At 40.0% G+C, this 16073-nt stretch overlaps 2 protein-coding genes across 2 annotated transcripts; both read right to left on the reverse strand.

The window, feature by feature from the left end:
• Positions 1-1862: 1862 nt before the first annotated feature.
• LOC113134476 (extracellular calcium-sensing receptor-like) lies at positions 1863-6262 on the reverse strand. Its single transcript, XM_026313870.1, has 11 exons — positions 5997-6262; positions 5470-5711; positions 5235-5317; positions 4815-4994; positions 4386-4574; positions 3778-4278; positions 3371-3580; positions 3166-3289; positions 2808-3001; positions 2379-2660; positions 1863-2285 (listed from the first exon to the last, which is right to left on the reverse strand). Exons 1-11 carry the CDS (start codon positions 6260-6262, stop codon positions 1863-1865), a joined length of 2694 nt encoding a protein of 897 aa, XP_026169655.1.
• A 3058-nt stretch (positions 6263-9320) lies between these two features.
• On the reverse strand, positions 9321-13425 carry LOC113134483 (extracellular calcium-sensing receptor-like). Its single transcript, XM_026313882.1, has 12 exons — positions 13160-13425; positions 12774-12952; positions 12503-12594; positions 12166-12345; positions 11741-11929; positions 11413-11626; positions 11126-11337; positions 10829-11038; positions 10589-10712; positions 10258-10451; positions 9847-10128; positions 9321-9743 (listed from the first exon to the last, which is right to left on the reverse strand). The coding sequence occupies exons 1-12, from the start codon at positions 13423-13425 to the stop codon at positions 9321-9323; spliced, it is 2565 nt and encodes an 854-aa protein (XP_026169667.1).
• Positions 13426-16073: the final 2648 nt, after the last annotated feature.

Consider the following 16073-nt stretch of genomic DNA (forward strand, 5'->3'; position numbering starts at 1 on the left):
TATGATATAGACACTGGAGTATTTACCTGGAGGGTAGTGACCATAGATATTGCTACAGCACTGTAAATATTGTACTATACAAATGTTTATGTTCATGTAGCTTCAACTTGTTGAACAGAAAATAGAAAATTTTCAAACAGATTAGTAGATAACATTGCAGATGTTAGCAGTTTTTCCAAAATGAACTAACTAAAAGAGGTTCATAGACATCCATCCATCCATCCATCATCTATACCCACTTATTCCTATTTAGGGTCACAGGGATCTGCTGGAGCCTATCCCAGCTCTCTTTGGGTGGAAGGCAGGGGTACACCCTGGACAGGTCACCAGTCCATCACAGGGCCATATAGAGACAAACAACCACACACACTCACACTCACTCCTATGAGCAATTTTAGAGTCACTGATCAACCTGACATGCATGTTCTTGGACTGTGGGAGGAACTCGGAGTACCTGGAGAAAACCCAAGCAACCACAGGGAGAACATGCAAACTGAAGAGAACATGCTGTGGTCTGTTCTTTGGTCCACGAGCAACTGAGCATTGTTATGTGATGCTTCCTTCTCTCAGATGCTCTTGCAGTATTGTTCAGTCACCAGTGGGTCTGCTTTTAGATTATAATCCAATGACAGTACTCTTTGAATGGCCCAGTGAAGAAAATCTGGTTTATTCTTCTTGCTTCTATTTCTATCGTTCAGGTTTAGATATTTTATCACACAACCCCATCAGGTGCCTGATTGATCCCAGGTTCATAGTGCATCCCACTCTGCAGGACAACAAGCTCATAAAGTACCCAAAATAGTTAATGAAGAACTATTTTCAAGGGCAAGAAGAACTAGGAGTCCTACAGCAGATGGTCTGACCCCCACAGAGCCCAAATCTGGGCAGTGTGGAGTCAGCCTGGGATTAAATGAAGAGACAGAAGACACTGGGACAGCCTGAATCTACAGAACTACAGCAGCTTCTCCAAGGTGCTGCAAATCACTAGGAGAAACTGTGTGCAGGTCCAACCAGAGAGAACTGATGCTGGTTTAAGGGCATAGGGAAGTGCTACAAATACTGATTAGATTTAGGTTTGGTTTCATTTACAGCACTTTGTATTAATTAAGTGAATAATATATATATATATATATATATATATATATATATATATATATAAAGCCTGCCTTCAGTTTTCTAATGGATGTAAATAATTTTAATATTGCACCTTAGCGCTCCAGTTCACTGATAATACTTTTATTAAACACACAGTGAAAACAGCAGGCTACAGAATGCAATTGTGAGAATCAGAAACTAAGTCAGTCTAAACAGCAGTGAGAGGTTTGCAATAAGTCCAAGATGAGTGATCAATTCAGGGGATGTGCCGAGAGGCAGAATATAGGGGCAGGCAGAGTCTAAACATAAGGAAAACACAAGAAACACAGGGAAGAATGCTCAGGCTACAGGGAGTACAAAAGATCAGTATACCATATATGTTTAAATGTGGCAGCTAATCATGTATGTGGAGAGGTGTGGTGGGAGAGTCATGACTGGATGATGAGGAATAAGTAGCAGGTGTCCATGGCAGAGCAGGAGGGAAAATATGGGAAAGTCCAGAAAGTACCAGGGCCAAAAACATATGGAACAAAGACTGTTACAGACAAAAATTTGAAATAATATATATATATATTTATATCTCAGAATTTTAATATTAGAAATTATTAAAGATTTTTTTTTAATTTCTATTATACATAACAAAATATATACAATGAATGAAAACAGGTTTACAAAAATAAAAAAAAAAACTAAGAAACTCCCAAAATTATTCTACAGTGAATGTCGGTTGTGTGTGATGAGCTGTGTACTGTACATTTGTATGTATGCTACTTTGCCATCAGATGTTTCTTGGTGTTTTTCTCTGGCCTTAAAAGAATAATAAAACATTTTGGAGTGAAAATACAAAAGAGTAAACCATAGCTAGAGGCTAGGATTGCAAAAATCTCCACAGCAACAGTGTATTTTCCAGGAGAGCTAACATAAGCAGGGACAAAGGCCACCCAGACAGCACAGAAGATCAGCATGCTGAACGTGATCAGTTTGGCCTCATTGAAATTATCTGGGAGTTTCCGAGCAAGAAAGGCCAAGAGAAGACAGGAACAGGAAAGCAGGCCAATGTAGCCCAGTACCAGTGAGAAGCCCACCACAGAGGCCATGGCACACTCCAAGGTGACCTTTGACCCTTGGAAACCCAGATCACGTTGAAGCACTGGAGGACTAAGGGAGAGCCATGTGGAACAGATGATAATCTGAATAAGAATAAAATGTAATTTGATTAATTTAATATATATTGAACTAAATTTGATTTTAATTTTAAGGAATACAAAGTTCATATGTAGTACCTGTATACAAGTAAGAATGCAGACACTTCCTCTTTGCTGGCCTGGACCAAACCATCTAATAAAGGCTTCAGCACCAGGCCGAGCTGAGCGGAATGCTGCAAGAACCACTATGGTTTTGACTTGGAGGCAGGAAACACAAAGAACAAAGCTGATCCCAAAGGCTGCCTGCTGGAACCGACAAGACCAGACTGATGGACGACCAATGAACACCAGTGAGCACAGGAAGCAGAGCTTCAGTGACAGAAGAAGCAGGAAGCTCAGTTCTGAGTTGTTGGCTCGTACCTTAAAATAAGAAGTCCTATTTATTTATAACAAAGACAAGCACTTTAACAACCAAACATAGAATAATTCAGTGCAGTACATTTTACACTGTAGGCCTATGATGTAAAGCTATAGGACAGTTTTGTTAACAGTGAGCTAGTCTCTTACCATAGGTGTTTGACGGTAGTACAGAAAGACCACAAACACAGCTGTTGTCAACATGGCGCCAAATACAGCTGCTGTAGTCAGAGTAATGCCCAAAGTTTCATTGAAGGAAAGGAAGTCCAGCTGACGAGGGATGCAAGCGGTTCGGTTAGCATTGGACCAGAACTCAGATGGACAACGCTCACAGTGAGGAGAACCTGTGAGTAAAAAGAGTGGCTGAGGGTAGCTGGAGATGAAAGAATACTCAAACAATTACAGGGATAGTGCAGATTAGCTAAGGCAGGCGTGTGTCATGAGTTAGGTAACATATTGGAAAATAGGAGACATAAGTTTGTGATGTTTAACATTGAAATTTCCTCACCAGTTTTATTGCTAATCTCCCCTTCAGCACATGGGATACAGTCAAAGCAGCAGACAGGTTCCCCTTTCCTGTTGGCCATTCGAGTCCCTGGGGGGCAGCTCTCACTGCAAACTGAAACTGGCACCTAAACAATAAGCCAGTTAATGTTCTACCAAAATATCAATTCCTAAAAAGTGTTATTACTGATGTATGACTGAATGAATACCTGATTGGACCCACTGCTCCACTGAATAGCCGACTCATTAAGGTGGATGTCAAACCCATCCACATGGCCAACCAAAACGAGTTTGAGTGACCCCTCAGGAGTCTTCTGCCAGTTCACAAGGTCGTACTTTGCTGGAATGTCAGCCCCTTGGAAATAAAACCCTTCCCCTTGTGGTGTGGTGAAGTTCAAGTTGCTCAAATACTGTATTAACTGAAAGTATTAAAATGTTAAATTATTATTATTATTATTATTATTTACCTAAAAGATGATTAACAGTGCTAGTACAGTTACTTATGTGATAAACCTGCTTAAGATCCTAATTGAAATATGAATCCTCTAGACATTTTCAAACATAAATTATGAAAGTGAAAGTAGCATCTGTTGAAATGTACTGTAACTGTGTTTACCTCTATGGGTTTGATGTGTTTTGGTAACGAGCAGATCAAGTTGTTTCCAGGAGGACTGTCTCTGTTGGGACATGACAGAAGGTTGTGAAGTGCATGAGCTGCAGCATAAACAGCAAGGTAGACATTATATGTCACCCTTAGCTCGGAGGTTTCAGTAAAAGGATGCTGTGCTCCCTTCAGAGACTCTGTGCCATTGCACAGAGGTAGAGAAGCTTGTTGAGGTGACCCATTTGCAAGAGAAGGTGGTGAAGAGGCATATGAAGAGAAATTTGTGGGCCCAGGACTACAACCAAACACCTTCTGCCAAAACTCTCTTAAAAACTTGTCATTGGGACGATGAGATGGGTTCAGATTTCTCAGAAAATGTTCAAAGCCAGGAATAGTTGAACTTCTAATGGCAACACCAAGAACACCATTTGCCACTTTACTTGTGACAGGGTTTTGGAGAAGATCACCACTGGTGCTCCAAGCCTCACTGGCCAGAAACTGTCTGTCAGTCACCTAGTGATGAAAGCACAATTTGAAAAAAAAATTCTAAAGCTATTATTTTTCTCAAATTTCTGTCGATATTCACAGATTCAGTATTAAATTTTATTATGGTTTCTTACATTTATCTTGTCTAGTTGCAGAAACAGTTCCCTCAAACCTGTATACCAGGTAAAGACAAGAATCACCCTTGCAGTCGAGGCCTGGATTGTCAGTGCTGCTCGTCTGACCTCACTCACAATATCTTCCCTGTTGAGCGTCTCTACAAATTGCAGACACACCCCTGCACCTTCAATCTCCTCCTGAAATATCTGATATATACAGTTAAAGTTAAAAAAGATGAATGATTATATGAATGAAAAGTTTTTACATATTGTATCTAATCTCCATCCATCTATTATCTATACCCACTTATTACTATTTAGAGTCACAGGGATCTGCTGGAGCCTATCCCAGCTCTCTTTGGGTGAAAGGCAGGGGTACACCCTGGACAGGTCACCAATCCTTGTATCTCATCTCAAATAAGAAATGGAAAAACAAATGGAAAATACCTTTATTGCTGAAAGGCCATAATTATTGTTTGTGACCACGGCTCCAATCCAGGTCCAATTGAATTGAATGACAAGCTGGGCAATGGCCCGGGCTTGGTAAAAATCACTTGGAATGGTCCTGAAGAAGTTAGGAAATTCTAGCCTGTCACTTAGACAGGAACAGCTAGCTGCGTAGCTCATCTAAAAGACAAAATCATTGAAACAAATATATTCTGAAAAACGTTATAATCCATTCCTTTTAGTTTTTTTATGATAAGTATTGTGTTGAGAGTAGTGAGAAAATGAGTGACAATATAGAAGTAGTGAGTAGTATTTATGCATCATTATGTAAATCTCATTTTCTAAATCCCATTCCCATTAGTAATTCAATCATTTTCATCAAGGTGTTTATATTTAAACTGGCACACTCACTAAAGGTACAGAGAGGGGCCCCAGGATCTTGGAAAGTATCTGGGCTGTTACAGATGAGTCACCACCAATGATCAAAGGAACAGGCAGAGCACCTGATGAAAAAAAAAATGATTTAGATAAAAAATATTCCTTGCTTCCATTCAGTACATCATTGAACACATCACTGTAGTGTTAATCCTGTAGTAATTTTTGTTATCATTAATAGAAACAAGGATGTACATCAGGTCTAAAAAAGCTACAGTACCTCTGCCTTCTCCAGCTTCCTCTCCATATCCAGCAGAGTCATCTGGCAGAGCTGCTGAGTTACAGCTGCTGCTGTTTCCTCCAACCAGGGACAGTGCTGCCTGCACAGCCCAGAGGGGAAAGGCACAGCTATCGTAAATATGGTAGCCCAGCTTTACACCTGGCAGCAGCATCGTACTATGATTGATTTCCTCCAGCGCAAACACCATAGCATATACATACTGCAATGGAGTATCTTCCAAACTGACACCACAAAAGAAGAAGGAGTGAGGAAATATCAGTCAAATTGCTGTAGTGATTTTTAAAGTGACTATAATAATTTATAAATTCTATTGATATAGATAATCACTTTAAGTTATCAATGGATGGTCAAATATAACTAGAAGAAACAAAAAATCTATATGTGAAAGTGAACGAACGACTGATTTTTAACTCCAAAAGAAAAAATAAAGATACAGTTAATAATGTTTGAAACATAAATACATATGATTGAGTATTTAGAGTAAACATTACAGTTTGGAGTTTTACCCAGTGCAAGATTTGTAGTGTGGCAGCTGACTGAAGTCATGATCTATGGTTGGGGGCATGTTATAAATATTAAAAAGCCCACCAATAACTATATCTCCATCCTGGAACAGACCCTGGTCACTCGGTGTACCCCACTGAGAACAAGTTACAGTCTGAACCACCTGCAGTCCCACCCTGAGCCCCAGCTGTCTACCTACAAGCCACACAAGCAGCAGGGAAGGAACTGAGGAGGGCCACAGCGTGGACAGCCAGGAGAACCAAGACATGGATGCAGCTGAAAATTTGAAATATGTAAAATACACACAGATAGCTTTTCATTGACACATATAGCAAATCAGTGAAATAAAAACAGAACCTTGAATAATTAAAATCAAGAAACATTGATAGTTCTGTCTGTAAAATAATTTTGCTGAGAAAATACAATGGAACACACACAACAGAACAATACAACCTGCACTAATAGCTGGCAAGGTATCTCAGCTCTGACCTACCCTCCTCCTGCTCTGAACATGTATATGAATATGTTGATTTGGCTATTTATAACAACTGTAAAGCCCTTGGTGAACCAATAGTAAACACAATGACAGTATACGAAATCATCCCACTGGAAGGTGAGGGCAAATTAACAACAAAATGAAAAGTATGATATAGACACTGGAGTATTTACCTGGAGGGTAGTGACCATAGATATTGCTACAGCACTGTAAATATTGTACTATACAAATGTTTATGTTCATGTAGCTTCAACTTGTTGAACAGAAAATAGAAAATTTTCAAACAGATTAGTAGATAACATTGCAGATGTTAGCAGTTTTTCCAAAATGAACTAACTAAAAGAGGTTCATAGACATCCATCCATCCATCCATCATCTATACCCACTTATTCCTATTTAGGGTCACAGGGATCTGCTGGAGCCTATCCCAGCTCTCTTTGGGTGGAAGGCAGGGGTACACCCTGGACAGGTCACCAGTCCATCACAGGGCCATATAGAGACAAACAACCACACACACTCACACTCACTCCTATGAGCAATTTTAGAGTCACTGATCAACCTGACATGCATGTTCTTGGACTGTGGGAGGAACTCGGAGAACCTGGAGAAAACCCAAGCAACCACAGGGAGAACATGCAAACTCCACACAGAAAGGCCAGATCGCAAACCCACGACCTTCTTGCTGTGAGGCAACAGTGCTAACCACTCATCCACCATGCTGCCCCAGTTCATGAATATTTAGAAAACAAAATTGTAGAAAAAAGAAACTTGGGACTTCATTGGGACAGCCCATTTGCATTCATTGAAATTATTTCTATTGTGCATGCAAAAGATCAAATAAAGCAAATGGCAAGAAAGAAGAACCAACCAAGACCTGAGCTAACTTTTGAAAGACCTATATGTCAATAAAAATAGTTAAGAAAGCAACATTCAAAGTTTCCTTAAAGGGTTTTTTTTTTACATCTTTGAAGAACTGTCAGGAATGCAATGTGGTATCAGATTACTATTTTTCTGTAATATACTGACTTGCATGCAATTAATAGTCTTTCCTTTAGCCACTACCAGGGTAGTAAAGCCATGATCTTTAAGAGTCACTTTTCCAACTATCCCTGCCTTACCCACTGATGATTACCCAGATCAGGTGTGTGTAGTCAGTCAGAAGCAGGTAAATACCACCTCAGATGAGGGTGGATTTGGGGAAGATTAGTTGAACTGTTATCTTCCAGTTTGGGGAACAACCTAATCAACTCTCGAATTGTTTCATGGGTAATAAGTGGATGATGTAGGGGAGAAATTCTAAGCCATAGCCGAATGTCCCCTGAAGCCCTGTGCCCACACTTAAAACTACACTTGTTGAGTGAAAATATGGCACTTGAGTTCAGGAAGAGTTCAAATGAGGATGAGAAGTCCTGGGCAAAAATGTCACATTTTTTGTAGTAAATTGGGCTCTAATGCACACACACACACACACACACACACACACACACACACACGCACGCACGCACACACACACACACACACACACACACACACACACAGATCCTCAGTTAAGACATAATGGGTACACTGGCATGACCACATCGGGAGAATCCTCAGTACCACACTGAGGTCCACTAGCAGCAGACTTAGATGTAGCAGGGGACTTAGGTGAGCTAGGTGAACTGCAGCCCCTGCCTATCTAGGAGCCACTGGCTGGACTTGAGAACGGGAACAGAAATGACTGGACCAGAGACAGTAACTGGACTAGCTGGACTAGAGAGCGTAAATGGCCAGGCTGCACTGGAGTCTGGGGCTGGGCCAGTTGAGCTGGGTGCTGATTGATAATCTGAACAATTATTTCTTTAAATAAATAGATCACCCTTGACCCTAAATAGGAATAAGTGGGTGTAGATTCTGAGTGAATCAATCAACAAATAGATCATTATGATAGTAGTTGTTTACTTCAACCCTAACCTGAAATGATGGAGCTTGTGTTCCCTGTGGAGTGCTAACCACAGACTAGAGAAATCTGATCCTGAGCTATTGCAAGCTCCTATGGGAGGCCTCAAAGAATAATTGCATTTGCTGATAAACAGTCTGTGGCTACTTATATATACATATCTGTGTTCTATAACAGCCAAGACATTATGGTGGTCCATAGTGGGCATTTTCACTGTAAATGTGATCTTTTGATTCAAATCCCTTCACAACTGACTAAAGAGGCTATCAGTCAGTGGTTAATCCTAAGGCACCACAGCCCTCATCAAGACCGCCAAAGCAGTTTTCTTTTTTCTCAGCCATCATAATTTTGAATTCAATACATATATGAAAACTGTGTTATAATGAATTATTTGCCCTCAAATGTCAAAAGAACTCGAATTTGGATTGAAGCCTTACCATGACATTTTCCCACTATCAGGGCTTAATTATTAAGTACAATCAGATGCAAATTGCTGACAGAGCTTTAGTTTTCACTAAATGGCGATGATGCAAAGCAAAACACAAAGACAAAATCTGGGAACCATAATATATGTTTTTTCTTTTATTTATGTTGATTTACATAGTTATCGCCTTGATGCTGCACAAGGCTTGTGATATTAGTAATAGTTGTAAACAATTAATGAAAATGGGCGGGTTTTCAATTTTTATTAATATATATAATGGAAATATATATCAATTGCTGTTTTTTTGTTTGTTTTTGTAACAAACTTTGTGTAAAGTCTGTGTAAAAACATCTGATGTTACATGCTCAAAAAAATCAATGTATGCAGATAGAATTTCATGACTTGCAATGTCTGTTATATTAAAATTACTCTGATATTTGGAAAGAATGTATTGCTGATTTTCATTGCTACCTGGCCATCAGGTTCTTCTTTGTGTTTTTCTCAGGCCGCAAAAGAATGATGAAACACTTTGGAGCAAAGATGCAGAACAGTAAACCATAGCTAGAGGCAAGAATTGCAAATATCTCCACAGCAACTGCATATTTTCCAGGTGAGCTAACATAAGCAGGAACAAATGCTACCCAGACAGCACAAAAGATCAGCATGCTGAAGGTGATCAGTTTGGCCTCATTAAAATTATCAGGGAGTTTCCGAGCAAGAAAGGCTAAAAGTAGACTTGTGCAGGCCAGCAGGCCTATGTAGCCCAAAACCAGTGAGAAGCCCACCACAGAGGCCATGGCACACTTCAGGGTGACTTTTAACCCTGGGATATCCAAGTCAGGTTGAGGCACTGGGGGACTGAGCGATAGCCAAATAATACAGATGATAACCTTGATGAAAAAAAAAGCATTGCATAAAGTCAGGTTAAAGTATGTTAAATGATATAATTATTAATAACTTTGTGATTTAAAAAGGTGCATCTGCAACTCTAACCTGTATACAGGTAAAGAGGCAGACACTTCCTCTTTGCTGGCCTGGACCAAACCACTTCATCAGGCCTTCAGCACCAGGCCGAGCCGAGCGGAATGCTGCAAGAACCACTATGGTTTTGACTTGGAGGCAGGAAACACAGAGAACAAAGCTGATCCCAAAGGCTGCCTGCTGGAACCGACAAGACCAGACTGATGGACGACCAATGAACACCAGTGAGCACAGGAAGCAGAGCTTCAGTGACAGAAGAAGCAGGAAGCTCAGTTCTGAGTTGTTGGCTCGTACCTTAAGGTGAATCAGATTAACAGACAGATACTAAACTTTTTTTCATAGACAAAATAATGTCAGACATATATGTGAAAGAATCAGTGAAACATACAACATCCTCTCTCTTAGATTCTGCTGGGTTCTTACCATAGGTGTTTGACGGTAGTACAGAAAGACCACAAACACAGCTGTTGTCACCATGGCACCAGATACAGCTGCTGTAGTCAGAGTAATGCCCAGAGTTTCATTGAAGGAAAGGAAGTCCAGCTGACGAGGGATGCAAGCGGTTCGGTTAGCATTGGACCAGAACTCAGATGGACAACGCTCACAGTGAGGAGAACCTGTGTGAGATGAAGACACACAAAAAGTTGAATTCAGGGAATTTTATAAACTCATTGTTACTGCAAATTGGAAGATTGTGATGCTGTGCTGCTCTGACAGGATAAAATATTCATGGGACTATCTTCTCTCTCCTCACCAGTTTTATTGCTGATTTCCCCCGCAGAACATGTGATACAGTCAAAGCAGCAGACAGGTTCCCCTTTCATGGTGGCCATTCGAGTCCCTGGGGGGCAGCTCTCACTGCAAACTGAAACTGGCACCTACAACAACAAACATATTCTCAAAATACACTACATATTGTGAGCCATCATGGTTAATATTTTATTCTGAAGACATTTTGGTATTGACCTAAATCTGATTCTTTCTTCATAAATACCTGATTGGACCCACTGCTCCATTGAATAGCCGACTCATTAAGGTGGATGTCAAACCCATCCACATGGCCAACCAAAACGAGTTTGAGTGACCCCTCAGGAGTCTTCTGCCAGTTCACAAGGTCGTACTTTGCTGGAATGTCAGCCCCTTGGAAATAAAACCCTTCCCCTTGTGGTGTGGTGAAGTTCAAGTTGCCCAAATGCTGCATTAACTGAAAGCATCAGACATTGTCAAACATAAATTATGAAAGTGTTAGAAAAGTGTAGCATCTGTTGAAATGTACTGTAACTGTGTTTACCTCTATGGGTTTGATGTGTTTTGGTAACGAGCAGATCAAGTTGTTTCCAGGAGGACTGTCTCTGTTGGGACATGACAGAAGGTTGTGAAGTGCATGAGCTGCAGCATAAACAGCAAGGTAGACATTATATGTCACCCTTAGCTCGGAGGTTTCAGTAAAAGGATGCTGTGCTCCCTTCAGAGACTCTGTGCCATTGCACAGAGGTAGAGAAGCTTGTTGAGGTGACCCATTTGCAAGAGAAGGTGGTGAAGAGGCATATGAAGAGAAATTTGTGGGCCCAGGACTACAACCAAACACCTTCTGCCAAAACTCTCTTAAAAACTTGTCACTGGGACAATGAGATGGGTTCAGATTTCTCAGAAAATGTTCAAAGCCAGGAATACTTGAACTTCTAATGGCAACACCAAGAACACCATTTGCCACTTTACTTGTGACAGGGTTTTGGAGAAGATCACCACTGGTGCTCCAAGCTTCACTGGCCAGAAACTGTCTGTCAGTCACCTAGTGATAACAACACAATTTGAAAAAAAATTCATGAGAAAAAAAGATATTATTTTTCTCAAATTTCTGTCGATATTCACAGATTCAGTATTAAATTTTATTATGGTTTCTTACATTTATCTTGTCTAGTTGCAGAAACAGTTCCCTCACATCTGTATACCAGGTAAAGACAAGAATCACCCTTGCAGTCGAGGCCTGGATTGTAAGTGCTGCTCGTCTGACCTCACTCACTATGTTTTCCCTGTTGAGCGTTTCTACAAATGCCAGACACACCCCTGCCTCTTGAGTTTCCTCCTGAAATATCTGATATATACAGTTGGAAGTAACAAATTGATTATATGAATGTGCTGTATTTAAATATCCATTGGTCACAGGGAGGGCGGAGAAGATTTCTGCAGACCTTGGTCACAAACTGCTTGAACTTCTTACATGATTCTGATTTTGTATTACAAGAAAATTACCTTTACAAAATTGTAGTTTTCTTGTATAGGTATACTTAACATTACTCAGCAAATATGAAATCAACAAATACAGAGCACCTTTATTGCAGTTAATCCATAATCACTGTTTTCCAGCACGGCTCCAATCCAGGTCCAATTGAAGTGAATGATAAGCTGGGCAATGGCCCGGGCTTGATAAATATCACTGGGAATTGTCCTGAAGAAGTTAGGAAACTGGGACCTATCACTTAGACAGGGGCAGCTAGCTGTGTAGCTCATCTAAAAGACAAAAACACATACATTCATATAATGAAGATAGTTATAATAAAGATTTTTATGTTGCATTGTCATAATAAGAGTATGTTCACTGCTGCAGTCTGCAGTATTTTATTTAGAATTATATATGTATGTAATTCAGAATTTTAATGTAACTCACTAAAGGTACAGAGAGGGGCCCCAGGATTCTGGAAAGTATCTGAGCTGTTATAGATGAGTCACCACCAATGATCAAAGGAATAGACTGAGCACCTGATAAAATGAAGTGACTTAAATAAAAATATTGTTTGCTTCTGTTAAAAAAACATCAATGTAATGCTGTCATGATTTTAGTTATTTTTAGTAGAAACAAGGATGTACATCAGGTCCAAAACAGCTACATTTAGTACCTCTGCCTTCTCCAGCTTCCTCTCCATATCCAGCAGAGTTACAGCTGCTGCTGTTTCCTCCAACTAGGGACAGTGCTGCCTGCACAGCCCAGAGGGGAAAGGCACAGCTATCGTAAATATGGTAGCCCAGCTTTACACCTGGCAGCAGCATCGTACTATGATTGATTTCCTCCAGCGCAAACACCATAGCATATACATACTGCAATGGAAGGTCTTCTAATCTGACACGACAAGAGAGAAGAAGTGAGAGGAAATATCAGTTTCTAATCTATAATAATTTCTGAATTCTATTCATGCAGATAATCACTTTCTATCATCAATGGAGGTATGGGGGGTGAATTATAATAACAAGAAGCAAAATTCCATACATAATATACATAGAGAGAGAGAGAGTAATTGAATGCATGATTGACAAAACATTACTTTACCCAGTGCAAGATTTGTAGTGTGGCAGCTGAGTGAAATCATGATTTATAGCTGGAGGCTTGTTATAAATATTAAAAAGCCCACCAATAACTATATCTCCATCCTGGAACAGACCCTGGTCACTCGGTGTACCCCACTGAGAACAAGTTACAGTCTGAACCACCTGCAGTCCCACCCTGAGCCCCAGCTGTCTACCCACAAGCCCCACAAGCAGCAGGGAAGGGACTGAGGAGGGCCACAGCGTGGACAGCCAGGAGAACCAGGACATGGATGCAGTTATCTTATAATCTTTAGATATGTAAAATACACACAGTTTAGTACACATAGTTTTCACTGACACAACATAGGTAATAAAAAGGTAAAATAAATTGAATACTAATCACACTTAACACTTCCTTAAATTAAAATTCAAGAGCCATTCATAGTTCTGTCTGTAAAATAGTTTTGCTGACAAAATACAATACAAAGCACAAAACAGGACAATACAAGCTGCACTAATGGCTAATAGAGACTGAGCGATAGCCAAATAACACATATGATGACCTTGATGAAAAAAAAACACAATTTCAGGTTAAAGTATGTAAAATCATGTAATTATTAATAAGTTTGTGATTAAAAAGCGTATCTGCAACTCTAATACACTAAGACTAATAGCTGCCAAGGTATTTAGACTCTAGACATACCCTCCTCCTGCTATACACAGCACAGGTGATGCTTTGGCTATTTATAACACTTGTAAAGCCCTTGGTGAAATGACAGTAAACAGAGTAACACTGCATCCAATCAATTCTTTCGAAGAATTGATTGGATGCATATTAACATAATGATTAGTATGTGATCTAGACACTACAATATTCACCTTTTGGGCGGTGACTACAGTTATACCTGTAGAGTTTCATTTTCATTCTGAACATTTAGCTAATAAATCAATCTGCACTGACTGATAAAAAAATCAGAGAGAAATCATTGTCTTTATAAGTCAAGGGTGTAACAATGAAAGTAGAAGTAGGATCAGGTCCAAAGCGGTAAACATGTGGTACAAAGTGGCTCACTTAATAAGACTATTACACAAAAAAAAAAACATGAACCCAAAAAATGAAACATACAAAAATGATTAAAAAGTGGTCCTGTAAAATATGTTTTCAATTCAGATTTAAAAGAAGAGAGAGGAATGCCAGAAGAGCCTGTGAAATCTAGGGGTAGTAAGTAAAGTCAGGTCAAAGATAAGATGAGTCAAATAAGATGAGTCGTCTTCTATGGCACAGTAAGTCTCTAATATAGTATGGAGCTAGGTCACATGTAGCCTAAAAAAATAATCAGTAAAATTATTAAATTTAAGGGAATGATTCCATCATTATTTACTTCTATGCCTATGGCTTAGGTTCTATGACGTCTGCAGGAAGATGCTGCACATGTTTTTCCCAAACTACAGTAGCAAGTGTGATGCTTTATCTGCTGGGGAGGAAGCATAAAGCAGAAGGATGCAAGGCGGCTGGATAAACTGGTGCATAAAGCTGGTTCAGTGAGTGGAATGAGGCTGGACTCACTGGAGGCTGTGGTGGAGCTATGCACACAGAAAAAGGTAGAGGTGTGATCAGTAATAAAGGAACAAACTTGTGTAGATGACTTGTTTTACTGAGGCCTCTCCGGGGTGATTAAAAATGAATTAGCAGGTCAGTCTCTCAGAAATAAATGAATTTCTGTCCCTGGCACTTCAAATAGGCCAATGAACATTAGTTGGAGAGTGCTCAGGAGTGTTCTGTAGCTACCTGGGCTCAAGAAGCTGCGCCACTTGCTATTATGCCACCGGCAGTAAGCAGCACAACAACAAGAGAAGTGCCTATGCAAGTGGTACCTTTCTGGTTAACCCTGGCATACCGTTGGCAGTGGAGAGAAGCTAACCTCTGTCTATACTGCCGGCAAGAAGGTAATTATGCCCATGAATGTCCAGCAAAAGGATGGACTCACCAGGAGGGAATCATCATGAGAAGATTCATTAGAAGTTTCATGTTATCAAGTCCTCAAGTCCATCCTTGGGTTTCCAAGGTTTAGTTAATAAAACCCCCAAATTAACTGGGAAATGGGGGAGGTGGCTGTCTTGTTTACTATCCTGTCTAAAAGAAGCCATGGGTTCACCAGTCTCCAGCCAAACCTTGTGGACTCAAGAACTAAATGAAATCATGATCTAGAATTGATATTCCCTACCTTTGCTCTCTACAGCACTTGAGTCTCCCCAAGATGCACAGATCTTCCCTAAACGTGATCTGCACCTACCACTTAGTTCATATCCAAGAAGGGGGTGAGTGGGAAACCACATTTACCACAACTAATGGCCACTACGACTATCTGATAATACCACTGGGCCTAACTAAAACCTGATTAATGCCATCCTAAGGAAGCCTGGTCACTGTGGCCTTCACATGATGCTCCAGCTCTTTCCTCTTTTGGAACAATCCAGATCTGTTGGTGCCCTCTGGTGTTCCTCCTGACCACATGTAAATATCATATCCTAGTTTCAGCAACCTGGATAAGGTATTGGATTGGTTTTCAAATGTGAAATAAGTGCTACAATTGGCTGAAGTTGAGGGATGAGATCATTAAAATGTTGGTGTTCAGCTACAAGCCTTGGTTTAGGAACTTAGTTATGGCAACAACATTTTTGAGATATTTTTTCATTCCTACCACTTCATTTGTTTCTTTATTTGATCTTCAGAGAAACATGCTCTTCTCTAACTTGCAGGATTAGTTAAGACTCCACTTGTAGACAAGAAATGCTGACATAATAAAACATTTAATATTCAATGGCGTTTTCCTGGCCCAGAGGACTACACTCATTAGTATAATAGTAAACTATGAATCAGTGGGTGTTTATTAACGAAAGAAAGATCCAACAGAAACGATATGTTATGTATCCAT

This window comes from Mastacembelus armatus, chromosome 13 (genome assembly GCF_900324485.2).
Source record: "Mastacembelus armatus chromosome 13, fMasArm1.2, whole genome shotgun sequence".
Lineage (NCBI taxonomy): Eukaryota > Metazoa > Chordata > Actinopteri > Synbranchiformes > Mastacembelidae > Mastacembelus > Mastacembelus armatus.